The following is a 26,593-nucleotide window of genomic DNA, read 5'->3' as shown; positions in this document are numbered from 1 at the left end:
TGGAACTGGGAATTTTAATTGACCTTTATTTAGAAAAGAATAACACGAATGTGATTAAAATCAATTCAAACAAGGAAAGGACTACTATTAATTTTTTTCAATGGGGCAGAAGGTGGGTTGGGGGGGTGGTGGGTGCTCAATGGCGATGGAGCTGCCGGTATTTTCACCCCCTAGTCGGCAAATTGGGAGCTGATCAGGTTCTCGCTTGTTCGACGGCTTGTTCCACAGTCTGTCGAGCCTGCTCTGGGTCTTCACCTGGCTCTTCCTGGACACTGTCCTCATCCGATGAGGCCTGTTCTTACCCCTCCAGCATGTTGCCCCACTGCTCCGCAATGTTGTGGAGGAAGCAGCAAGCCAGCACAATGTGCGCGATCCTTTGGGGGCTGTATTGGAAAGCCCTACCAATGCCGTCCAGGCAGCGGAAGTGTATCTTCACAGCCCAGTGCACTGTTTGATGCCGCTCCTGGTTGCTGAGAGAGTGTCGTTATAATTCCTCTCTCCCTCAGTCTGGGTCCTTCGCACTGGCATCATTAACCATGACCTCAGTGGATAGGCCTTGTCAACCACTAGCCAGCCCCTCATCCAAGGGAGCGCCTCAAAGGTGACAGAAACCTCAGAATGCACCGAGCGTCACGCAATCTGCCTATTGTGCATAGATGTACATGATATAGAGCTGGTGTTCACACTGCAACTGCACGTTCAGGGACTAGAACCTCTTCCTGTTAATGAAGGGCACCCCCTGTCGAACTGGTGTTCTGAGGACAACATGGTGTGCTATCAAAAAAACCCTGAACTTGGGCATGCTTAGGGCATCTATCACATCTCGAATGCACCTGTGTGGGATTGTTTGCAACATCCCGCACAAGTCCCCACCCGATCACTGGAATGAACCAGAGACATAGCAGTTGAGCGCAGCTATAAACTTGACAGCAACCGTGAGTGGGTGTCCTCTTTGCCCTCACGGTGCCAGGACCACCACCACCGGTGTCTGGTCCACCAGGGGCTGGTTTAGCACAGGGCTAAATCGCTGGATTTTAAAGCAGACCAAGGCAGGCCAGCAGCACGGTTCAATTCCCGTTCCAGCCTCCCCAGACAGGCGCCGGATTGTGGTGACTAGGGGCATTTCACAGTAACTTCATTTGAAGCCTACTTGTGACAAGTGATTTTCATTTCATTTCATTTTCATTTGGCACGAGTGGCGGACGGTCTCCTTGGTAAGAAGGCATCATCGCCAGCACACACGCCAGGAGCTCCTCGAAGGCTGATGGCAGAAACGTGGCCTGATGTGGTACTGCCTTCGTACCCCCTCCGCCCGGTGGACAACCGCCATTTGAGCCTTACCGGCTAACCCCAGCTGTTCTGGGGCAGGTCCCTGTCATGCAGGGTCTCCCCTGCACTGGCCCTGGTGCTCTTGCCACCGTGCATTTGCGATGGCAGCAGTGGCCAGTGGTAAGCTAGCATGGCAGGCTGAGTTCCAAACCCCATTTCTGGGGAGGGGGAAGAGACCAAAACTGTTGGCAAGATGATACCTACCATGACCATCCAAACCCTCCAAATTACATGGTCATCCTGAGTTTCACTGCTTAGCAACCCTCACCGTACCTCCTCCACCCCATTCCCCCCACCAGGTCATGCACTTGACACTGCAGCCCATTAGTGATTTACACTCTGCCCTTGATATGGGAAGACTCTATCCTCAATACCGGTCCCTGTGAAATGCTGTACCCGTGGCTGCCACGACAGGTGTTAGTGATGGGCTCTGTGGTCCCTGTCCTTGTTCTCCCAGTGGGATCTATTGTGGGTCTATTGTACCTTTCCGCAAGAAGGATTGGATTAATTTATACTGTGCCGGCATGCGGCTCTGGTATATGGCACGTCCTACAGAGGTGGGAGGGTCACTGCGGGATATGTGCCTTTGCTGGGGTTAGCTCTATTAGTCCCCTGTTTCCTCTTCTGTGGAGCTATGCATGCAAGGAGTAGTCCCAACACCTGGTGGTCCAGCGATTGAGCATGTACATGCCCACCCCCTTGGTTATACTGAAGATGCACAAGGGTTTCCAGTTGGGTGGAGTAGAGGGTAGCTAAATGATCAGGAGACCTCCGAGCTTTTCCAAGACACTGGCAGTAGTCAACAGTTTAAACAGTCAGGAGCCTGTAAGTAACACCTAACGGTGAGTTGCTAATCGTTTACAGCAAAAATGGGAGGTTCAGCCTCGGCACCCCAATCCCAAGTCGGACACCCCGAGTTCACACCCTTGCTACCATGTCGGTCTCCACTAGTCCCAGAGCTCCAGGCTTACATCCCCCAAAAGCCTGAAGACTATAAAAAAGGTATTTACCTCCTTTCTTCCCCTCAAAAGGTCATGCACCAGGACCCCATTTGTAAATACGTGCACCAAATCCCACCTGTGTGACTCCCTGCTGGGAGGAGTGGAGCATAACGGGGAATGGAGATTTGGGCTCCCAGCTCGTTAATCGCATTCCAAAAAATGCAAAGGAGCTGTTTGCTTTTCCCCACCGACATAAGGTGGGAATCCTGTCATGGCAGCAGGGCAGGACCAAAGATTGGGGACGGGTCTACCGCCCATGCCGGTCCCATTTTCGGGCCAACATGGGATTCCCTGCCCGATCAGGATACCTGAACTTAGCGCCGGTGAGTGGAGAATCTCGGCCAATGACTTTGGCCAGGTAGGGAAGCTAAACAAGTTGTCTTGTTTCAGCTGGCCAACCCATTGTAACTCACTTGACGCAACATGCAATGTTTACTGTAAATCGGGATTGAGCTAGTTTGTTTTATTGAAAAGTCCACTGCCAAATTATGAATCGAAGAATGTATGAGATAACATCTCTCTATTCATGGGCTCAAAAGAAAGCAAGATTTATAATAAGCTAACAGAAAATTCTGTAATACTTGGCAGGCCAGGTAGCATCTCTGATGAAGGCCTGTGCCAGGATGGATAACAGGAGAAATTAATTGATAAATGTGATGAAGGCGGAAAGCAAAAGGAGTTGCAATGATACAAATAAAGAAACAAGATTGATTTGGATATGTAAATATATCTTGTAGCCAGTTTTCTGGTACCTCAACCATCAACGTTTAAACAGTTTAGAAATATATAAATTGTGAATATGCAAACTTGGAAAATGTCTGTTGATTATGTGACCCTTGATCGGTTTCCTACCTACTTTCTTTCACCCTTTATTCTCTTTCCAAAAGGTGTTGGCGCTTGGTGGGAAATGATTCCCTCCAGTGCATCACCAAAGTAGCCACATTGTCAAAGAAGTAATAGACATCAGTACCAGCAGATTATTTGAATACAGGATTCATCACAGTAAAACACAGCTTTGTTTTTCATCCTAAAGAGAATTTTTCACTGGATCGTGATCAGAGTAGAAATTCTGGCTGAGGCTACTGCCACCCTGACTAGCGCAACAGGGACAGATAATCAAACCTGGGACCTTTTGGTCTGCTTGGCTTAGCTACTCGTTGAATGAACTCACCAAATGTTGACAAATCTCTTAAAACTGCTTTGTGCTCATGCTTGAATGATTCTGCATCTTTTCAAATGTTCTGCACTTCATTTTGTGGTGTGTACTGAAAGGGTTTGTGTCAAATATATTATGAAAATGACTGTGTCGAGTCCTTGAGGGACCGTAAAAGTTTTCAAGCTTTTACTCTTGTAATTGAGAAGTACGATGTGGACTGGCGCCTGTGTGTAAAGCTGCTTTTATTTTGTTCTTTAATTTGTATTCTGGTGCCCTGGTGTCACTGAGCCAACTTCGGGTAATTTTCTTGTTGTATCCGTTTTGCATGGCTCTGTAAAGGTTCATAGACTCAGGTAAAATTCCCTGACATCGGATTCTTGAAAAATGAATTAAAAGAACAGTATAAAGTAAGTATAATTGCCAATTAGAGCACTCATCAAAAATCAAAGGGATGGTTAGGATGGGGGAAGAGAGTGGGAAGCGGTCTCTCGAGAGGATTGATAAGCAAATGTTCTGTGTTCTTGAAACACAACCAGAATACTGTAGTATGTCCAGGCAATGAAATGCAGTGACTTTCATTTACCGGATACATTGAAGTGCTTGAGCTTTGAGACTTTATTTACAGGAAACAACCTTCCTTTCCTCAGCTTGATTTGTTTATCACTGTGTGCACTCTGTTTTAGGAGCTTGATGTTCTGCCAGAAAATACATACTGTTAAAAATTTGCCTACAGTAAAATAGATTTCATCCCTTAGACTTGGTGCATGAGGAAAGTGAACTATGCATTAGCGGCCTCAGCTGCTCCTGAATTTTTAAGATTTGCCTGGAGTTACATAGACCTGGTTTGGTTTTATCCCAAGTTGAAGCCGGATGAGGGATGTAAGTATCACATATGGAGATGCAGCAAGCTGTTAATAGAAAAAGCTGCGCATTGAATATTCCATGGTATCGAACATCTGAGGAAGTGGCAGCAGAAGGAATTTCTGCCATCAATATATCTGAAAGGCTGTCCTGCAAGTTTGCGGTCTGCAGAGGTTTAATGTAACCATGTGGTTTGTAATTACAGCTTTGACTAAAATTATATAAATGATCTGAAACAAATTTCAACTTAAATTAGATGTTCTATTCCTAATTTTAAATTAATCAAATGCTGTATGAAGTGTAATTTAAAGCACAATGAAATCCGAATGTTTGCCAGTTCTTTGAGAGATTAAAAAGGACACATTTTACTTTATTCCTACAAATCTTCTCCCCAGCCTCTAATCCTCACTAATGCAGTCATCTTTTAAATGTGAAGGAAGGCACTCCCAGGGTGTGGATAAGTATAGCTGATTACCACAACTTGTTCATTTATACTCCCTCAAACAGCTCATTCTAGTTTGGCCTCCCAGCCCTACATTTGGTGCTTTTGGACCCAAGCTGACCACTTACTTCATTCCAACCCTAGCCTCCTGAACTCCTTCCATCCACAGAATGGGATAATCTCACACCTGAGAGGTGATTATAAACCTAAATCACCCAGCAGAAATGAGTCACTACAGTTTTAGTGGAACATTGGCAAGAGCAAAGACATTGGGCACAATGTCCCAAAAATTGTGCAGTGTTGGATCAGGCAAGAAAAGCTGTGTGAAACTCGCCGGCTTCACTGATGCTTTTTCTTGCCTGATTTAACAGCACACTGTGTAATTTCAAAGTGCTGGCAAGGATCTCACAGCCAGCTGAAGCGGCGAGGCGTAAAAATACCGCAAAGCCTCGGAGATAAAGAGCGCCCCCATCTCAAAGTTAAATTTAAGACTCGGACACCCCCGACTACGCAAATGTCAGGGCAGCCCCACGACGCAAAGATTGTGGGAACCGCTCATCTCCCCACCACATGAGCATTGAGGCACTTTTTTCCACCCCCCCCCCCACTCTTTTCACAGGCTTACCCAACCCACAACAAGCCCCCACCTACCCCTATAAATGGGGCTTGCCAGAGGGCCCACCCTGTCATTGGCACCGTGGCACTGTCACCCTGGCACTCATAGAATCCCTACAGTGCAGAAAGAGGCCATTTGGCCCATCAAGTCTACACCGACCCTCTGAAAGAACACCATACCTAGGCCTGCGCCCCACCCTATCCCATAATCCCACCTAACCTTTTAGGTAGGTACTAAGGGGCAATTTAAGGGCTCTGCCTAGCCATGCCCCACACCACCCAGGGACTATACCTCGCTGTGCGCTCCTGACTTAGTCATCATAACTGGTTTTTGTTTTTGAAAAGCAGTAATTATTCACCGAGCATGATGTTACACCGCCGGGAGAACAATACGTCATGGGGGGCATCACGGTGTCATTCCCGGCATGATATATTAAAATTTATGGAAATCAGGTTCACGTCATTGGCAGGGTAGGGGTGTAGTTCTCAAACTGAGATCTCACTGATGCAAATCCTGTTTCTGTCCACTTGCGAGACTTAGCAGCTCTTATGGGATTTGAGCCCGCAGCTAAGGGGTTGTAGATCGCGGCCATTGTTTTCAGAACCCACCATAATCTCTTGCCAAGGCCTTCCCATTGTTGTAACTGAAGAGAATTCCACATTCCTATGGTTAATCTTCACAACAAATGTCTGTTTCATTACCAAGACCACATACGTCCATCTTCTGATCATCTCTTTCTGCACCTTACCACTAATGAAGTACATATCAATGCGACGTCACCTCCAAATTTAATTTGATTGCTTAAAGCTCTCTTTGCTGGTCTTCCATTGCCAGTGCATCCCATCTTCCCACCCTCGACAGTGTCCAGCTTGTTCAAAATGCAATACGCTTTCTTCTTTTGCACCAAGTTCCGGGTAGTCATTTCCTCTTGAACCAAATAAAATGACATAATAAATAAAGTATTAGGAATTCAAACAAAATGGGGAAAATGGAGTAATGGAATGGCTGTCCATTTCTAGATCCCAAGCAATTTTTCATTCAAATGTCTCCATCTTCCTTACTCCATTCTCTGTAGTATCTGGTCTCAAAACCGTTATACAGGCCCGATTCGAATTGACCTCTGACTGAGTAAAGTAGTCATTGTTTCCTAGCATTTCACACTGGCTATTACACCAGTAATAAGCCTAATTTATTGCGTATTTCAGAGAGCAGTGAAGAGTTAACCACTGTGGTAGTACCAGGTATTGCGGTACCTGAGAGGCTGATGACCATTGGTTAGATCCTGGAATCTACCATTGGCTGTATGGCGTAGCTCCGCCCTGAAGGCGGGGTATAAGAGATGGTGCCATCCCAGCAGCCTTCACTTTCTGTATCGAAGCTGCTGGGGAAAAGGTTCTAGCAGATTAAAGCCTTCAGTTATGGAATCACTCCGTCTTGAGTGTAATTGATTCTGCATCAATTTAATCTGCTACAACTTAAGTTGGAAGGATGGATCTCCGCATCAAACCGGAGTGCCTCCAGCTCAGCCCCCACACGGATAACTCTGCTGCTATTTTTAAACACTGGCTGGCGTGCTTTAAGGGCTACCTCGACACGGCCGTAGGCACCCCCACGGAAGGACAGAAGATGCATCTCCTGCGCTCCTGGGTCAGCCCTGGGATCTACCCCCTTATTGAGGAGGCGGAGAACTATGCTGCCGCTATCGAACTGCTAGAAGGACATTACATCCGCCTGGTAAACCAGGTCTACGCTCGTCACCTGCTTGCGACTAGGTAGCAAAACCCCGAGGAAACGTTGGAAGATTTCTACCGGGCGCTACTGGTGCTGGGCCGAAACTGTGGCTGCCCACAGGTTTCGGGGAGAGAGCACACGGAACTTTTATTCAGGGATGCTTTAATTGCAGGTACGAGGTTCCCCGATATCCACCGAAGACTCCTAGAAAGGGACACTGGGACTTACAGAGGCACGGGCCCTGGCAGGGCTCATGGACGTTGCCTATAAAAACGCACTGTCCTTTGCACCCGATCGCGCGGCAGCCCCCTGGGCTGCGTGACAGCCCGCAGCGGCAGCCCCTCAGACCTTCCCCCTGACCCCGCAAGCCTGTGCGGCGAGACGGCCCGCTAACGCCGCCGGGCCCCACTGTTTCTTCTGCGGGCAGGCGAATCATCCCCGCCCGGGCTGCCCGGCCCGCACCGCCACCTGCAAAGGGTGCGGCAAGAAGGGCCACTTTGTGGGGGTCTGCCAGGCCCCCGCCGTGACCGCGGTCACCAGCGACTATGGACCGCCACGGCAACCCTCCCTTCAGGCCCCGACCGGCCAGCGCTCACCGCCACCCCCCTATCCTAACGCCACGTGCGACCCACGGGCGTGGCCATCTTGGCGACCCGGACTCCACGCTGGACGGGTGGGCGCCGCCATTTTGGCCATCACCGCCGCCATCTTCTTCATCCCCGGACACCATGTGCGACCCATGGGTGACGCCATCTTGGATGGGGCCCCAGGCCCCCAGCTCGGTCGACTACACACTGCCCGATCAGAACTCGCAACTGCTTCATCTGGCCTCGGTGACACTGGACCAAAGTCGACCCCGGACACTCGCAACGGCTATAACGACGGTCCTCGTCAACGGCCACGAGACGTCGTGACTGATTGACTCTGGGAGTACGGAAAGCTTTGTTCACTTGTAACCCACCCTGTAAATCAAAGGATCTTCCTGGCCTCCGGGTCACACTCGGTGGAGATACAGGGGTTCTGCCTAGCAAGCCTCACTGTCCAAGGCAGGAAATTCAACAATTTCCGCCTGTACGTCCTGCCGCACGTCTGCGCGGCTACCCTCCTGGGGCTGGATTTCCAATGCCATTTGCAAAGCCTGACTTTTAAATTCGGCGGCCCTATACCTCCCCTTACTGTCTGCGGCCTCGCGACCCTTAAGGTCGACCCGCCTTCCCTGTTTGCGAACCTCACCCCGGATTGCAAACCCGTCGCCACCAGGAGCAGACGATACAGTGCCCAGGACCGGACCTCCATCAGGTCAGAGGTCCAAAGGCTGCTGGGGGAAAGGGTCATCGAAGCGAGCAACAGTCCCTGGAGAGCTCAAGTAGTGGTGGTAAAGACCGGGGAGAATCATAGGATGGTCATGGACTACAGCCAGACCATCAACAGGTTTACGCAGCTGGATGCGTACCCTCTCCCCCGTATAGCCGACCTGGTAAACAGGATCGCACAATACAAGGTCTTCTCCACGGTGGACCTCCAGTCCGCCTACCACCAGCTACCCCTCCACACTAGTGACCGCAAGTACACTTCCTTCGAAGCAGATGGGCGGCTCTATCAATTTTTAAGAATTCCCTTTGGTGTCATTAATGGGGTCTCGGTCTTCCAGCGAGAGATGGACCGAATGGTTGACCGGTACAGCTTACGCGCAACGTTCCCGTATCTGGATAACGTCACCATCTGCGGCCATGACCAGCAGGACCACGACACCAACCTCCGCAAATTCCTCCAGACCGTGAAAATCCTTAATCTGACATACAATAAGGATAAATGCGTGTTTAGCACCGACCGTCTAGCCATTCTAGGCTACGTAGTGCGAAGTGGAGTCATAGGCCCCGACCCTGAGCGCATGCGCCCCCTTATGGAGTTCCCCCTCCCTCACTGCCCCAAGGCCCTGAAGCGCTGCCTCGGGTTCTTCAGCTATTATGCACAGTGGGTCCCCAATTACGCAGACAAAGCTCGACCCCTGATCCAGTCCACAACCTTCCCCCTGTCGACGGAGGCCCGCCAGGCCTTCAGCCGCATCAAAGCAGACATTGCAAAGGCCACGATGCGCGCTATCGACGAGTCCCTCCCCTTCCAGGTCGAGAGCGATGCGTCCGACGTAGCTCTGGCCGCCACCCTCAATCAAGCGGGCAGGCCCGTGGCTTTCTTCTCCCGTACCCTCCATGCTTCCGAAATTCGCCACTCCTCGGTCGAAAAAGAAGCATAAGCCATAGTTGAAGCTGTGAGACATTGGAGGCATTACCTGGCCGTCAGGAGATTCACTCTCCTCACGGACCAACGGTTGGTTGCCTTCATGTTCGATAATGCACAGCGGGGCAAGATGAAAAACGACAAGATCTTGCGGTGGAGGATAGGACTCTCCACCTTCAACTACGAAATCTTGTACCGTCTGGGGAAGCTGAACGAGCCTCCCGATGCCCTGTCCCGCGGCACTTATGCCACTGCACAAGTGGACCGCCTCCGAGCCTTCCACGAGGACCTCTGCCACCCGGGGGTCACTCGTTTTTTCCATTTCGTCAAGACCCACAACCTGCCCTACTCAATCGAGGAGGTCAGGACAGTCACCAGGGACTGCCAAATCTGCGCGTAGTGCAGAGGCCTACCGGCCAGAGAGGGCGCACCTGATAAAGGCTTCCCGTCCCTTTGAACGCCTCAGCATGGATTTCTAAGGCCCCCTCCCCTCCACCGACCGCAACACGTACTTCCTTAACGTGATTGACGAGTACTCCCGGTTCCCATTCGCCATCCCCTGCCCAGACATGACTACAACCACCGTCATCAAGGCCCTCCAGGGTATCTTTACACTGTTCAGTTTCCCCGCATACATTCACAGTGATAGGGGGTCCTCCTTTATGAGCGATGAACTGCGTCAATTCCTGCTCAGCAAGGGCATTGCCTCGAGCAGGACGACCAGTTACAACCCCCGGGGAAACGGGCAGGTAGAGAGGGAGAACGAAACGGTCTGGAAGACCGTTCTACTAGCCCTACGGTCCAGGAATCTCCCAGCCTCCTGTTGGTAGGAGGTCCTGTCTATAGCCCTCCACGCCATCCGGTCACTGCTCTGTACAACCACAAATCAGACGCCTCATGAACGTCTCCTTGTTTTCCCCAGGAAAACATCTCCGGGACCTTCCAACCTGGCTAGCGACACCCGGACCCATCCTGCTTCGGAAGCACGTGCAGACGCACAAGACGGACCCGTTGGTCGAGAGGGTCCACGCTAACCCCCAGTATGCCCACGTGGCGTTCCTTGACGGCCAGCAAGACACAGTCTCCCTTTGGGACCTGGCACCCGCCGGAACCCCACACGCACCCGAGCCATTGCCCCCACCCCCGCCTCCCCCACAGCACTTCACTGGAGGGTCTGTACTCCCGCCGCTCCGGCCCAGGCCCGCCCACCCACCGACACCCCCTACAGGCGCCCCACCTCCCTGTCAATCTTTTGCCCCTACAGCGCCGCCTAGGGGTGACTAAGCTGCCAGGGAGGACGACACCACGCTCCCGGAGTCGCAACCACCAGGACCCTCGTCAGAATCACCGCCGAAGCCCAGACACTCCAGAAGGACGACCAGGCCGCCCGATCAACTGATTGCTGCACTATGAACACTTTGTACATATCCTCAACATCACGGTACCTCCATACCTGGTCATACCATGCTAAAGGCGATTATTAACGCTGGCCACCACCCCGCCGGGCTCTTTTTAACAGGGGGGTGAATGTGGTAGTACCAGGTATTGAGGTACCCTGGAGTCTACCATTGGCTGTATTGCGTAGCTCCACCCTGAAGGCGGGGTATAAGAGATGGTGCTATCCCAGCAGCCTTCACTTTCTGTATCGAAGCTGCTGGGGAAAAGGTTCTAGCAGATTAAAGCCTTCAGTTATGGAATCACTCCGTCTTGAGTGTAATGGATTGCGCATCAACCACATTGCTGTGTGTCTGGAGCTACTTGAATTAAATTCATTACATTTAAATTCTCCTGGCTGGCATATGGGATTTCATCACATGGGGATGATTTTCTAACCAAAATGCGCCCGGTTGCATTGCAGCTGGTGCAAATCTCGCTATGTCAGGAAAATACTGGGAGTGCCGTGAAATAGGATTTGTGCCTTGTCAGACCTAATCATGATTACCATGAATTTAAATGGATTTAAATATGCGTGACACCGAATCTTCCGAGTATGTGCTTCCTGGTATGCTGGTATGTGCTATGTTCCCACCCGGCGACGTGATGTAGCACTGGCACGAACCACTACTGTTCACCACAAATGGAGACCAGACATGATGACCACGCCAGAGGGATCAGAGGTAATTGTAGCTCCTGGATGGTGGGGACATGCCCCCGGCGCACTGGCAGTGCTAGGTTGTTGGTGCCACGGGAAAGTGCCTGATTGCGGCGAGGATTGGGGGTGTGGGGGTCTGGTCGGGTCACTCTGATGCCTGCTTGGTGGGGAGGGATGACCCGACCCACCCTTCAATGATCAAGAATTGGCATTCCCCTTGTCTGCAAGGAGTCACAATGTCCCTGGAGGGGGAGGAAGAGTGGGGGGGGAAGGGGGGCTGTCACTTAAAGGGTGCATGATCTCTGAGGAGTCCGACCTGCTACCGTGTTTAGGCCCCGAACCTCAATGCTGTTGCAAAACACCATCTCTTCACCCCCCTCCCTTTCAAAAAATGGCAATGTGCGAGAAGATCTCATCAGCAAACCTGCCTGTTTCCCTAACCCGTCGGTTTTCTGACTGAACCTGACACATTGCTATTTTTAGGAACGTTCTGCCCCATGACTCTGAGCATTAGTCTGAGCCTCCAGATCATTAGTCCAATAAAATTATCAACATGTTACCATCCCAGTTATGTGATCTGATAACAGTTCAGCTAAGGCAATGAGACATCTGGGACCTGAGTGAAAGTGGGTCCAGAATCTATCATCTTAAACAATGAAGTTTAAGGATTGAAATGAAACAGAAATGACAGAGAAGGCAGGTGAAATAAAGTGAGTTAATTAATCAGATAAAGCACGGAGAAACATGGAACGGGAATGAAGGATTGGATTAAGAGCAAGCTATAAAAAAGAGGCAAAGGAAATTGAAGAAAAATGTTTATATGTTAAAATCTCTAAGAAACCTGCAAGAGTGAGATTCCACAGTTTAAATTGTTTCCTTTTTGAGTCAGAAAGGTTGCTAGACAGAAACTGAAATCTCCTCATTAAAAAGGTATTAATGCTGTTAATTACCATGCGTTATTGTTTGTGGCATGTTTAGTTGGAAGTTAGCACAGAAATGCAGTAACTTCGTGAAATTCAACGGGTGAGTTGGCTTTTCCACAAGTTTAATATCGGAGGGGCATATGCCATCCAACAACTTTTACAATTTTCAGAGTATCTTCCTTACAAGTTGCTGAGAAATTTGTACATTAATAAAGTGTGGACATTAATTTGAAAATTCTGGTCCATTGTTTCCATATAGCCTTCAGTTATTTCTCCTAACTTTCTCCCATCTGTCGTGCTTGTTATTTTTCCAAGAGGTGCCAAGGACGCTTTGTTTATTAAAAATGTTGGGTAAATGCATGTCGATACTGAGCACAGTCTTTACCACAAAACACCCTGCAGATAGTCTGGTATGTAAAGTGGGTTATACACATTAAAACTCTGCCACATATTTTTGCAAACCAAAATTTGTCCAGTAGTTTTCTACTACATGAATTAGAAGTGTTTCCTGATATTTTGTTCTTGTTTTTCAGGCTTTAGCAGGTAGAAATGGCCAAAGATCAGTTTTACCGAAGAGGTAGTTTTAATAGCTACCAGAGCAACACAAGCGATGAAGATATGGTGGAGATTGCAGACGCACCTCTGGACTTTTCTTTGGCGGATGATGTTCCTCCTTTAGATAGGGAGCCACAAGAAGGTACGGAGCAAGAAAACTTGCAGAGATTTCAGCAAATGTGTGTGCAGGAATGTTACGTTTTCACTTATTTTAAGATCATAACATTGAATAGCTGTGAAGTAATTTGTCATAAGATTGTCATATTTTGAATAATCATTGCTTGCAGTCCAGCCTGGTTTCATTTCAAGTTGCATTCAATGGATGAAAATTAATTGCAGATTAATTTTCTATAAACCATGTAATAGTAATTTATCAATCCTTAAATGCTTTACCAAACTTTAAATTAAGGAAATACATCTTGTAATCGCTTTTGTGAATAATTGCAGTGTTTTTATGAAAATCCGCATAACGATTAATTTATACAATTTAGCTGAGGCAGTGGTAGGAATGCTGCATTTGTCTAGAGCATTCTTGGGTTAGGAAGGGAACATTAGGCAGGGATTCCACTCCTGATTGCTCCCAGATGATAGATATTTTTCAAATATAGAGCTATAATTTGTTATTGCCACTGATGAGCAGAAACGAGTGTAGGGTGGAAGAACTTCAACTTATACTTAAAAGAAGATTTAGAGCTATTTTTAAAACTTTAAATTTTAAGTATTTATCGAGCTAGTGCAGCATAGATCAATGTATTATACAAGTTTTTACAGCTCAATAAAACATCAAATTCCTATCAAGATTTATTGATAATTCTTCGAAGAATAAGAATGGGAGGTGATTCCAAGAATTCATGAAGCAAAATGCTTTCAATGCAATTAAAAATTGTTCGACTGGTATTTTGTTCAGGGCACTTTATTGATTGTATTTTTAGCAATATTTAAATTTGCGTAAACTTTCCCAATCAATAAAGTGATGTTTCTGTAAAAGGGTGACACTTGTTCCAACCGATGATGTCACCTGTGAAATCGCAGATTGATCACATGAAATTGGTCCTGTTTATTTTTGAATAGAAAAAGATGTGAATTTTTATAACATTTTTGAACCATGACATTACTAAAACATTTTACAGCTTATAATATACTTTTTGAAATATAGTTATAAGGTTAATTTAAGACTATAAATATTGGAGAAATCTGGGTCTGTGTTGAACGATATACTAAGTCCTGGGAGTATTACTCCTTTAGTTGTGAGATGCTGCCAAGCTAACCTCTGAGCAAATCTTCACTGCAGAGGAGATGGAATGAGAAAGGAGTTGCTTATGATTGTATAGGAGGCAGGTGAGCAAGACAGCTCACTGGAAACCATGTCAATTGATAAAGTTCTGGCTGCTAGCAGATTTTGAATCCAGCACATCCACACCATCCTTATTGACTTCAGATTCTTATTCATCATTGTGCTTTGGGTCTCCAGGTGCTGACCCATTGCATGGTAACGGTAAGGAACACACATGATTCTGGACATACATTGAGCTGTATTGAATAATGTCTCTGGATCTGTCCAAAGAGCGGAACCTCTGCTTCAATCAAGTGATGGTCTGTTCACTGGGACTGTGGTACACAGGCGGCACGGCAGCACAGTGGTTAGCACTGTTGCTTCACAGCGCCAGGGTCCCAGGTTCGATTCCCGGCTTGGTTCACTGTCTGTGCAGTCTGCACATTCTCTCTGTGTCTGCGTCAGTTTCCTTCGGGTGCTCCGATTTCCTCCCATAACGCCCGAAAGACGTGCTGTTAGGTAATTTGGACATTCTGAATTCTCCCTCTGTGTACCTGAACAGGTGCCAGAATGTGGCGACTAGGGGCTTTTCACAGTAACCATTGCAGTGTTAATGTAAGTCTACTTGTGACAATAAAGGTTATTATAATTATAACAGAATAGGGTGAATAGTATCTTCACTTCAGTGTAGAAATGGCATTGAGCAGTGATGTCATCATCCGCATCTGGAGAAGATGATCCTTTTCTCCACTTAACCATCCTCTGACTCTAAAGTTGAATACTGGGGGATGAATTCCTCATGGCAAGAGCCTAAAAATTAGGTACGCACTGGCATGATGGTGTTGGTAAATACAACAGACCAGCTGCACAATTAAGTGAATGGTATTAATTGTGGTTAGCATAAATGTCTGTATGTTCCATGTGCGCTCTCTCCCCCCCCCCTTCCAAAACATAATTAACCAGTGGTCTGGGATCCAATGACATTCCTCAGCCTAGGGTGGGTGTCGTACTAGCAGAAGCTGGTGTCAGTACTATTAGCTAGAGCTGCCAACCTCTGATTGCCAGGGACTCTCAGCAGACAGGACTTCCATCCCGGTGTCCTTGATGCCAGGGATGGCTAGCTAAGTGCTGGCACTTAATATGGCAGGCCTTTCCTTAAGAGGCAGTTTGGGGCTCTAGTCGCCTCTCCAGCTGGCAGACAAAACCTCATCGCCTCCGTTAAATGCTACTCAACAAGATTGTCACCTGAACTGTGCTGTCATTTGAAACTACAGTGATGGCTAGATGTTTTCCATAGTTAAGCTGTCACTGCAGAGCAGTCTCGGTACACCATGAAGTAACTGAGAAACTGATTGTGCTGTGACATTAACAAAGGCCGAGGAGTAAACCAGACATTCTCCATCAGGAGTGTGTTAGTTTGTCTAAAGGTGAAAACAAACATGCATTTTTATGGGTCACCATGAGGAGACATAGGAGAGCAGGTTGAGGATAACTTGTGAGAATCAAAGATTGCTGCTCCTATCTTCATATGAACAGAGGTTTGTCTCATTTGGTGATACTGAATTTAATTTTTAACCAGTGTTGATCTGTGTATTCCTTTCAACAGCAAAGTCCAGCAGTTGTAACATGGAATCCATTACTGTAGAATAGGAATAGCTGAAAGTTATTGTGTACCATCCCTGATGTAATTAAGGAAGGATGGGAAGAATGGCACTACATGCAAAACGCATGAAACAAAATATTTTCTGAAAGTATGGTAAAAATAAATGTTTCTATATACTGTTGAGCTTCAGTTTTTAAATGTAACTATATCAGGTGTTTATATATAAGCATAATATTTGCAAAACATTCATTTGATATATAAAATCTAAATATTGAGTGCAGCATACTTTGTTGTTCGTGAGATATGTTTAAAATGTCTGAGTCAGTTCCAAATGGTATTGCTTCCTGTAATATTCCCCAGTGATTTGAGTCTGCGCTGTCACGTTTTCTCCTTCAAGTTCTGGTGTTCAAAATCTGAATGGAGAAAAAAAAGGGCCTTTGTCCCAATATTAATCCAAGGTTTAGATCACATGGCTTCTTTGACGATGACTTCACAGGCAGCGGAAGCAGAGCTGTGCAGGTGATTCCAGTCAATCAAATGAAAGCTGCTTTTCGGCAGCTAACATTTACAACTGGGGAGATTCAGTTGGAATACTTGCTTATGATAATGAAGTCTGCTGTTCTTTTCCTGAAACTGTAAAACCATATTGTCGAAGAGTAAAGCGTATGTGGAGGTAAGCAGTAAGTAGAAAGGGTAAGGATAAAAAATAACCTTGTGGTGATTGGAAAATCAATACTAGAACTGCTAGTATTATACTGGGATTCAAATGCGTCAAAGCAATCTTTTTGAACCCTCCTGCACTGACTCTGCTTTGTTTACAAGCAAAAAGCTTTTTAAGGTGGGCAGATGTTTGCAGTGATCATATCTGGCTTACAGACCATTGGCCTGAGGCTAGCATCTTATTTCCTTGCTTGTAACAGAAATTGTTAAGTCCATACTTGGAATTAAGCTATATATTACAGCATCACATAAAACAGAAAGAGGATCAAAATAAGAGCGTGCAAATGATCATTAAGTGATTATCTCAGAATCTATCAAGCCTATTATTGATTAGCCTCAGGATCTCCTTTCTGAGAGCATTAAAATTTTCCCATGCAGTAGCAAATATGTGTTAATTGCTCTATATCAACGTCATTGTATTGTAATTTCGAAACTTCATTCTTTAAAGAATTAAAAGCCCCTTTTTCTTTGTGTCTTGCATTTTTGCTGCTGTTTTTCGTGTTGCGTGTAGCACCAACCTTGGACAAATTTTACTCTCTTGTGTGACATTTTCTTAAAATCTCAATTGATTTTGGCCATATTAAAAAAGATTACACCTTTTATTTTAGATTTTTTAATTTGGAGATTAAAATTTTTGTTCTGTTCCTTGGGACATTCTTTCCCAATGTCACTCCTCAGATTATTTACCAATGGCAATTGAGCAGCCTATTACAGGGCCTAGGATATTGTTCTTTTGATTTCTGTGAGCACATCAAAAATGACTACTTTTTGTGTTTTTCTCCTCTCAATCATCTCGTGAAACAACTAGCTACATTTAGTACTTCTCGGCACATTGGGGCAAACTGTGCAACCTCCCTTGCATCCCACTATTTAATAGTGTAGTATGGCTGTACTGATTTTACTGTCCTGTACATGAATATATGAAAGAAAAGAAAAAGACTTGAAGATGGATCTGTGTCTGGTTTTCATCTTTAAAAAACATAGTTTGAAGCTACTGATGAGTCGAGGCTCTTCATAGAGTCAGACTACAGGATTCCAATTTGATTTCAAGTCTGTGTTGAGCTACCTGATCTGAATTGTACAATTAATCTTAGCACCTATGGGTCGAGAGGGAGACGGAAAGTTCTTTTTCCTTGTGTTGTAACAGTGACCACACTTAATTGACAAAAGCATTTGAGAAATTTCTGAGGTTGTGAATAACACTATTTCAAACTTGCAATCTTTTCTCCTGTTATGGGCTAGGGTTCAGAGAACCCCAAAGTGTATCATGGAGTTCACCTGACCCACAACTTTTAATAGATTGTGGTATGGGGAGCACACGGCCCACTCTACAGATGTGATACAGCAGAAATGGAAACGTATTTTTTAAAGCAAAACAATGTTTATTCTATGAACTCTAGTTAACCTTTTTGAAACATACAGTGAACACCTTAGCAACCATTTATTCAAATACAACCCCCAAAGAATAAAACACTAAGTAATCCTTTAAGCTTTCCTTTTAACATCCATAAGACTTAAAACACCTTTTACCAGAGGCACATCAGGTTAAAGTTTTAAATCACCAGGATCGATTTACAGTCTTTAGATTACAGAGAGAGATTCATACACCTTCTGGCCGTGACTGCAGCTATCCAGCTCTGAAAACGAAACTAAAACACACCCTGCAGCAAACAGCCTAAAACAAAAGCAAAAAGCTGACAGACAGCCTAGCTCCACCCACTCTCTGACATCACTGCAGTAATAAACACCCATTTCTTAAAGGTACTCTCACTACAATATTTATATACACACCCATTTATAAACACCCATTTCTTAAAGGTACTCTCACATGACACTACTCACTAGCCCAAATATGTTTGTGTGTGGTGTGTGTGGGGAAAGCTTATGCTGGAGAGAGCTACATTGTCTTTTTTTACGTTAACTAGGAATTTGATATCTCCAAAAACTCATCACTCTGCTTAAGAGTCTCCAAGCAAGCTAGTGAAAATTTCTCACAATTTGATTTTCTATTTACTGATTTGGAGTGGACACTGTCTCCCTATAAAAACACAACTCGTGACATAAGTAAACTTTCCTTTGTTTCTGTGACCATCTTAATCAATGTTTTGAAACTCAATGTCTTAATCCATTGGACACAGTTTAGCAATTGGGTCACATGTGATTGCACGCTTGAGTCAGCAGCAATCACTAGTTTATTTTAACAAAATAAGCCACTTTTATACATATTACTGCTCAAGTCTCTCGAAATGAAAATGTAAACCAAAAACACAGTTTCAATCATGCCATAGTACATTTTCAAACTCTTTGAGGCAAGAGGGGTACAGGCTGATCAGACTTGAAAACAAAGGCCTCTGTCATCATTAAACATCACTTTTGAATTCCTACTCTTTTCAATTTGTTACGCTTTGCCAATTCCATTTCCTCTACTTCTGTCTCTGCCTATCTATTTTTCTCCTCTCCTTCTTCCCATTCCTCCTCTCCCAAACATCTCATTCCCTCCTTTTGATGATCACTTTGTAGCATGGGATCTCTTTTAGCACAGGACACAAAGTACCTCAAAGATTCTGCAGTTTTGTCTTTAAAAGTAGACCCTAAATGAGGGTAGATGAAAATTTATGGGTGGCATAGTGGGTTAGCATTGCAGCCTCACAGTACCAGGGACCTGGGTTCAATTGCGGCCTTGGGTCATTGTCTGTGTGGAGTTTGTACGTTCTCTCTGTGTGGGTTTCCTCCTGGTGCTCCCGTTTCCTCCCACGGTCTAAAGATGTGCAGGTTAAGTGGATTGGCCAAGATTAATTGGCCTTTTGTTTCCAGGGATATGCAGGTTAAATTATGGGGTTACGGGGATAGGGTGGGGTGGACAGGGGAGTGCACATGGGTAGAGTGCTCATTCGAAGGGCTGGTGAAGACTTGATGGCCGGAATGTGCTCCTGCACTGTAGGGATTCTATGAACACTACTACCTTCTGTGAACATCTTTAAAATTGATGGATGTGTGACTTGGTTATTGGTGAAAGGAACAGAATCTAAGTCTCAAATGCTCTCAAGACAAACATGCAATTATAAAAACCTGCCTGATTAGGGTTGTACATATAATAATATATGCATAAATACGTTGCCTTTTTATGATTTATTCAGTATGTCTGGATTGCAAACCGTGAAGAGACAAAAGTGACCATTGTTGAGCTTAACGAAGCTAACTAAGTATGTTGTTGGTGCTCAATAGGACTGTCCACATTTGCAAAGGTTAATGAAGGAGTGGTCACATAGTGATGTGATGACATTTCCCAAGACTCTTTCATTTTAGGAATAGGTTCTGTGAATAAATTTTAAAAACTTATGAGATCTTGATCACTGATTGACCTTGATTAAAAGGTCTTACAAGACCAGGTTAAAGTCCAACATATCGAAACAAACCTGTTGGACTTTAACCTGGTGTTATAAGACTTTTTACTGTGCTCACCCCAGTCCAACGCCGGCATCTCCACATCTTGTTTTTTTGTAAATAATTTTTATTAAAGGTTTTCATAAAATATCAATAATAAAATGAGAAAGAAAAAAGAACCCAACAGGGTTAGGTACAAAACACAATCTAAAAAAGCACCCCCCCCCCCCCCCCCCGTACATAAATAATAAATTAACATTAACACCCCGACTTAACACAACAGGTATATACACCCCTCAGACCCTCCAGTGTAAATAACATAAACAAAAATAAAGTAACCCCCCCCCCCACGAGCTGCTGCTGCCATTGACCAATGTCTATCGTTCTGCCAGAAAGTCTAAGAACGGTTGCCACCGCCTAAAAAAACCCTTGTACCGACCCTCTCAAGGCAAATTTCACCCTCTCCAATTTAATGAACCCTGCCATATCGCTGATCCAGGATTCCACGCTTGGGGGCCTCGCATCGTTCCACTGAAGGAGAATCCTTCGCCGGGCTACCAGGGACGCAAAGGCCAGAATTCCAGCCTCTTTCGCCTCCTGCACTCCCGGCTCCTCTGCCACCCCAAATATTGCGAGCCCCCAGCCCGGTTTGACCCTGGATCCTACCACCCTTGACACCGTCCTTGCTACGCCCTTTCAAAATTCCTCCAGCGCTGGGCATGCCCAGAACATATGGGTGTGATTTGCTGGGCTCCCTGAGCACCTAACACACCTGTCCTCACCTCCAAAGAACCGGTTCATCCTTGTCCCGGACATGTGTGCCCTGTGCAGCACCTTAATCTGTATGAGGCTGAGCCTCGCGCACGAAGAGGAAAAGTTCACCCTCCCTAGGGCATCTGCCCACGTCCCTTCTTCGATCTCCTCTCCCAACTCCTCCTCCCACTTACCTTTCAACTCCCCCACCGAGGCCTCCTCCTCCTCCTGCATCACCTGGTAAGTTTCCGAGATCTTCCCCACTCCCACCCACCCCCCCGAGAGCACCCTGTCCTGTACTGTGTGTGGCAGTAGCCACGGGAATTCCACCACCTGCCATCTGGCAAACGCCCTTACCTGTAAGTACCTGAAGGTGTTCCCCGGGGGGGAGCCCGTACTTCTCCTCCAGCTCACCCAAGCTCGCGAACTTCCCGTCCATAAACCGGTCCCCCAACTTTCGTATCCCTGCCCTGTGCCACCCCGAAAACCCTCCACCTGTTCTTCCTGGGGCGAACTGGTGGTTCCCCCATAATGGGGTCCACGCCGAGGCCCCAAATTCCCCCCCCTATGCCGCCTCCACTGCCCCCAAATTTTGAGGGCCGCCACCACCACCGGGCTCGTGGTGTACCTCCTTGGAGGGAGCGGCAGCGGCGCCCTTGCCAGCGCTCCCAGAGTCGTACCCACACAGGACGCCGTCTCCAGCCTCTTCCATGCAGCCCCCCCCCTCCATCGCCAATACATCGTCGCATTGGCGGCCCAGTAGTACCCACAGAGGTTGGGCAGCGCCAGCCCCCCCCCCTATCTCTACTCCGCTCCAGGAACACCCTTCTCACCCTCTGAGTCCCTCGTGCCCACACAGACCCCATTATACTCCTGTTAACCCGCCTGAAAAAAGCTTTCGGGATAAACACGGGGAGGCACTGGAACAGGAACAAAAACCTTGGGAGCACCGTCACTTTGATTGACTGCACCCTACCCGCCAAGGACAGCGGCAACGCGTCCCACCTCTTGAACTCCTCCTCCATTTGCTCCACCAGCCTTGTGAAGTTATGCCTATGCAGGGCCCCCCTACTCCTGGCCACCTGGACCCCCAAATATCTGAAGCTCCTCTCCGCCCTTTTTACTGGGAACTCGCCAATCCCCCTCTCCTGGTCCCCTAGCTGAACTACGAACAGCTCGCTCATATTGGGCTTGTACCCCGAAAAGTCCCCGAATTCCCTAAGGATCCTCATTACCTCTGGCATTCCTCCCACCGGGTCCGCCACATCACGCAGCAGGTCGTACGCATAAAGCGATACCCTATGCACCTCCCCACCCCGCACCAACCCCCTCCAGTTCCTCTACTCTCTCAGTGCCATAGCCAGGGGTTCAATCGCCAGTGCGAAGAGCAGGGGGGACAGGGGACACCCCTGTCTCGTCCCTCGGTGCAACCGAAAGTACTCGGACCTCCTCATATTTGTGGCCACACTCGCCATCGGGACCTCATACAACAGCCTAACCCACCTGACAAACCCCTCCCCAAACCCTAACCTCTTCAGCACCTCCCACAGGTACCCCCACTCTACCCTATCGAAGGCTTTCTCAGCATCCATCGCCACCACTATCTCAGCCTCCCCCTCCCTCGCCGGCATTATGATAACGTTCAAAAGCCTCCGCACATTCGCGTTCAACTGTCTCCCCTTCACAAACTCCGTCTGGTCTTCATGGATGATCTGCGGCACACAGTCCTCAATCCTCGTGGCTAAGACCTTTGCCAGCACCTTGGCATCTACATTTAGCAAGGAAATCGGTCTGTAAGACCCACATTGCAGGGGATCCTTGTCCCGCTTCAGGATCAAGGAGATCAGTGCCCGGGACATCGTCGAGGGTAAAGCCCCCCCCCCCCCCCCTTGCCTCATTAAAGATTCTAACTAGCAGCGGGCCCAACAGGTCCATATATCTTTTATAGAACTCGACCGGGAAACCGTCCGGCCCCAGTGCCTTCCCCGCCTGCATGCTTCCTATCCCTTTGATCAGCTCCTCCAGCTCAAACGGGGCCCCCAGTCCCGCCACCAGTCCCTCTTCCACCTTTGGAAACCTCAATTGGTCCAGGAAACGGCCCATCCCTCCTGTGGGGGCTCGGATCGGTCCAATTCCTCGTAGAAGTCCCTGAAGACCCCATTGATGCCAACCCCACACCGCACCACGCTCCCTCCCCTGTCCTTAACTCCCCCGATCTCCCTAGCTGCGCCCGCTTCTGAAGCTGATGCGCCAGCATCCGGCTTGCCTTTTCCCTATACTCGTAGACCGCCCCCTGGGCCTTCCTCCACTGCACCTCCGCCTTCCTGGTGGTCACCAGGTCGAATTCGGCCTGGAGGCTGCGCCTCTTCCTCAACAATCCTTCCTCAGGCTCTTCCGCATACCTCCTGTCTACCCTCACCAACTCCCCCACCAGCCTCTCCCTCTCCCCCCGCTCTCTCCCTCTCCCCCCCGCTCTCTCCACTCCTTATGGGCCCTCATGGAGATCAGCTCTCCCCTCACCACCGCCTTCAGTGCCTCCCATACCATCCCCACTCGGACCTCCACATTGTTGTTGGTCTCCAAGTACCTCTCTATAGAGGTATACAAAATTATGAGGGGCATAGACAGAGTGGATAGTCAGAGGCTTTTCCCCAGGGTAGAGGGGTCAATTACTAGGGAGCATAGGTTTAAGGTGAGAGGGGCAAGGTTTAGAGTAGATGTACGAGGCAAGTTTTTTACGCAGAGGGTAGTGGGTGCCTGGAACTCACTACCGGAGGAGGTAGTGGAAGCAGGGACGATAGGGACATTTAAGGGGCATCTTGACAAATATATGAATAGGATGGGAATAGAAGGATACGGACCCAGGAAGTGTAGAAGATTGTAGTTTAGTCGGGCAGTATGGTCGGCACGGGCTTGGAGGGCCGAAGGGCCTGTTCCTGTGCTGTACATTTCTTTGTTCTTTGTTCTTTATACTTCCTCGGACCCGCTCGCTCACCTCCTCGTCCGCCAACAGCCCCACCTCCAAGCGCCATAGCGGGCGCTGGTCCCTCTCCTCCCCCATCTCCAAGTCCACCCAATGCGGGGCGTGGTCCGAAATAGCTATTGCCGAATACTCGGTATCCTCTACTCTCGCTATCAGTGCCCTACTCAAAATGAAAAAGTAGATTTGAGAATAAGCCTTATGGACATGTGAGAAGAATGAAAATTCCCTAGCCCCCGGCCTTGCAAATCTCCAAGGGTCCACCCCTCCCATTTGGTCCATAAATCCCCTCCGCACTCTAGTCGCCGCTGGCTTCCTACCCGTCCTAGACTTGGAGCGATCCAGTGCCGGATCCAACACCGTGTTAAAGTCTCCCCCCATTATCAGGCCCCCCATTTCCAAGTCTGGGATCCGACCCAACATACGCCACATAAAACCCGCATCGTCCCAGTTCGGAGCATACACATTGACCAGTACCAACCTCTCTCCCTGCAACTTACCACTTACCATTATGTACCTACCGCCATTATCTGCCACAATGCTCGACGCCTCGAATGACACCTTCTTTCCCACCAAGATCGCTACCCCTCGATTTTTGGCATCTAGCCCCGAGTGAAACACCTGACCTACCCACCCTTTCCTCAATCTTACCTGGTTTGCCACCTTCAGGTGTGTCTCCTGTAGCATAACCACATCTGCCTTGAGCCCCTTCAGGTGCGCGAACACGCGGGCCCGCTTAACCGGCCCATTCAGTCCCCTTACATTCCAGGTTATCAGACGGATCAGGGGGCTACCCACCACGCTCCCCCGCCGACTAGCCATGACCCCTCCTCGGCCAGCCACGCGCCCGCACCCCACACCCGGCCCATTCCCACAGCGGCATACCCCCGTCTTGACCCCCCCCCCCCCCCCCACTCGCTCCAGCTCCTCCTTGACCTTAGCAGCAGCAACTCCCCCCATTGCAATTCCGCAAGTCAGCTGACTCCTGCTGACCCCGGCCACTCCCGCCTCCCCTTCGACTCCTCCCATTGTGTGGCACACCCTCCTCTCCCGCTCCCCATCCACAGGCTCTCCCCCTCCCCCCTCCGTTCTGAGCGCGGGAAACAATCCTCGCTTCCCCTCCCCGGCCCCGCCCCCCCCCCAGTCTTTGACGCCGGAAAAAGCCCGCGCTTTCCACCTACTAGGCTCCGCCACCAACCAAAACAGTGGCCAACCCGCCCCATCCACCCTCCCCAATCCGAAAGAGAAAAACACAGAGAAAAAGAAACCCAAAACAATGCAAAGGCCCCCCCCCGCCCCGAACAAAAAATAGGCATAAAATATCCACCGCAGTCCCCAATCGCCCATCCCGACCCTCAGTCTGTGTCCAGCTTCTCGGCCTGAACAAAGGCCCACGCCGCCTCCGGAGACTCAAAATAATGGTGCCGGTCCTTGTAGGTACCCCACAGTCGCGCCGGCTGCAACATGCCAAACTTCACCCCCTTCCTGTGCAGCACCGCCTTCACTCGATTGTACCCGGCCCTCCTCTTCGCCACCTCCGCACTCCAGTCCTGGTATATTTGAACCTCTGGATGCTCCCACCTGCTGCTCCTCTCCTTCTTGGCCCACCTGAGCACACAGTCCCGATCGATGAACCGATTGAACCGCACCAGCACTGCCCGCGGAGGCTCGTTAGCCTTGGGCCTCCTCGCCAACACTCTATGGGCCCCTTCCAGCTCCAGGGGCCCTTGAAGGACCCCGCTCCCATCAGCGAGTTCAACATGGTGACCACATAGGCCCCCATGTCCGGCCCCTCCGGGAGGCCCAGAATCCGCAGATTCTTCCGCCTCGACCGATTCTCCATCTCCTCGAACCGCTCCTGCCATTTCTTGTGGAGCGCCTCGTGCGCCTCCACCTTTACCGCCAGGCCTAAGATCTCGTCCTCATTGTCAGAGATGTTTTGTCGAGCCTCTCGGATCGCCACCCCTTGGGCCGTCTGTGGCTCCAGCAGCTTATCAATAGAAGCCTTCATCGGCTCTAGCAGGTCCGTTTTAATCTCTCTGAAGCAGCGCTGGATACTCTCCTGTTGCTCCTCCGCCTACTGCCTCCACGCTGCCTGGTCTCCGCCTGCCGCCATTTTGTCCTTCTTCCCTCCCTTCCTTGGGTCCACCACCACCTTTTATGTCGCCCCGCTCCTAGATAAAGCCATATACTGACGGGGAGCTGTAATTAACTCCTTCCCACACCGGAAACGTCGAAAAAGTGCCATTGGGGGCCCTGTAAAGAACCCCAAAGTCTGTTTTTGCGGGAGCCGCCGAATGTGCGACTTAGCTCCGCATAGCCGCAACCGGAAGTCTCGAGAGGGAATCCTTTTGGCAGTGTTCGTTTCACCAATCTGCCCCAAAAAGTCTGTGGAAACTCCTGAAAAAGGTCTGAGAGTCCATTCCAGACGGGAGCTGCCGAATGCGCGACCTACTCCTCCATGGCTGCCCCCGAAGCCTCGTCCCCGCTTCTTCAATGGCCTTGGTGAGATCTTTTCACAGTTGTTCCCTCTGCTGCTAGAATTCACCTTTAATAAAGGCCCTCAAGTCAGCTTGAAGCCTTTAAGCTTGTCCTTCCCACGCCTGCATGCTGGAAGATGCTTTTGCCTTTCCTGCAGCTCCAGCCAAATCTTTTACTGTTTCTGCCGGGTCTGGTAACCAAGAGACATACCATTCCTGGGGGACACTGTCGGGGGAATGTTGCAGTCTTCTTCCCACACCGGGAAATGCCGAAAAAGTGCTGTTGGGGGCCTTGTAAAGAGCCCAAAAGTCCGTTCCAAGCGGGAGCTGCCGAACATGCGACTTAGCTCTGCATAGCCGCAACCGGAAGTCACATCTCCACATCTTGATTAAAAGGGAGAGATTAAAACATGTGAAAGTACACAGCAGAGGTATATTCAGATCATTGTCCATGGT

General features: G+C 48.5%; 1 protein-coding gene across 6 annotated transcripts in view; it reads left to right on the top strand.

The window, feature by feature from the left end:
* clcn5b (chloride channel, voltage-sensitive 5b) overlaps window positions 1-26,593 on the top strand; it is a 149,408-nt gene that overhangs the window by 50,233 nt on the left and 72,582 nt on the right. For 5 of the 6 annotated variants that reach the window (XM_072505403.1, XM_072505404.1, XM_072505399.1 and 2 more), the window contains one exon: window positions 12,923-13,086. In XM_072505403.1, coding sequence (XP_072361504.1) covers window positions 12,939-13,086 — 148 coding nt within the window. In that variant the 5' untranslated portion in view covers window positions 12,923-12,938. Of the gene's footprint in view, window positions 1-12,922; window positions 13,087-16,357; window positions 16,494-26,593 lie in introns of those variants that run through there. The other variant, XM_072505405.1, reaches the window with a different exon arrangement.

The sequence above is a fragment of the Scyliorhinus torazame genome, chromosome 5 (genome assembly GCF_047496885.1).
Source record: "Scyliorhinus torazame isolate Kashiwa2021f chromosome 5, sScyTor2.1, whole genome shotgun sequence".
Lineage (NCBI taxonomy): Eukaryota > Metazoa > Chordata > Chondrichthyes > Carcharhiniformes > Scyliorhinidae > Scyliorhinus > Scyliorhinus torazame.
Note: the sequence above shows the minus strand (reverse complement) of the source record. Positions and strands in the feature narration are given on the sequence as shown.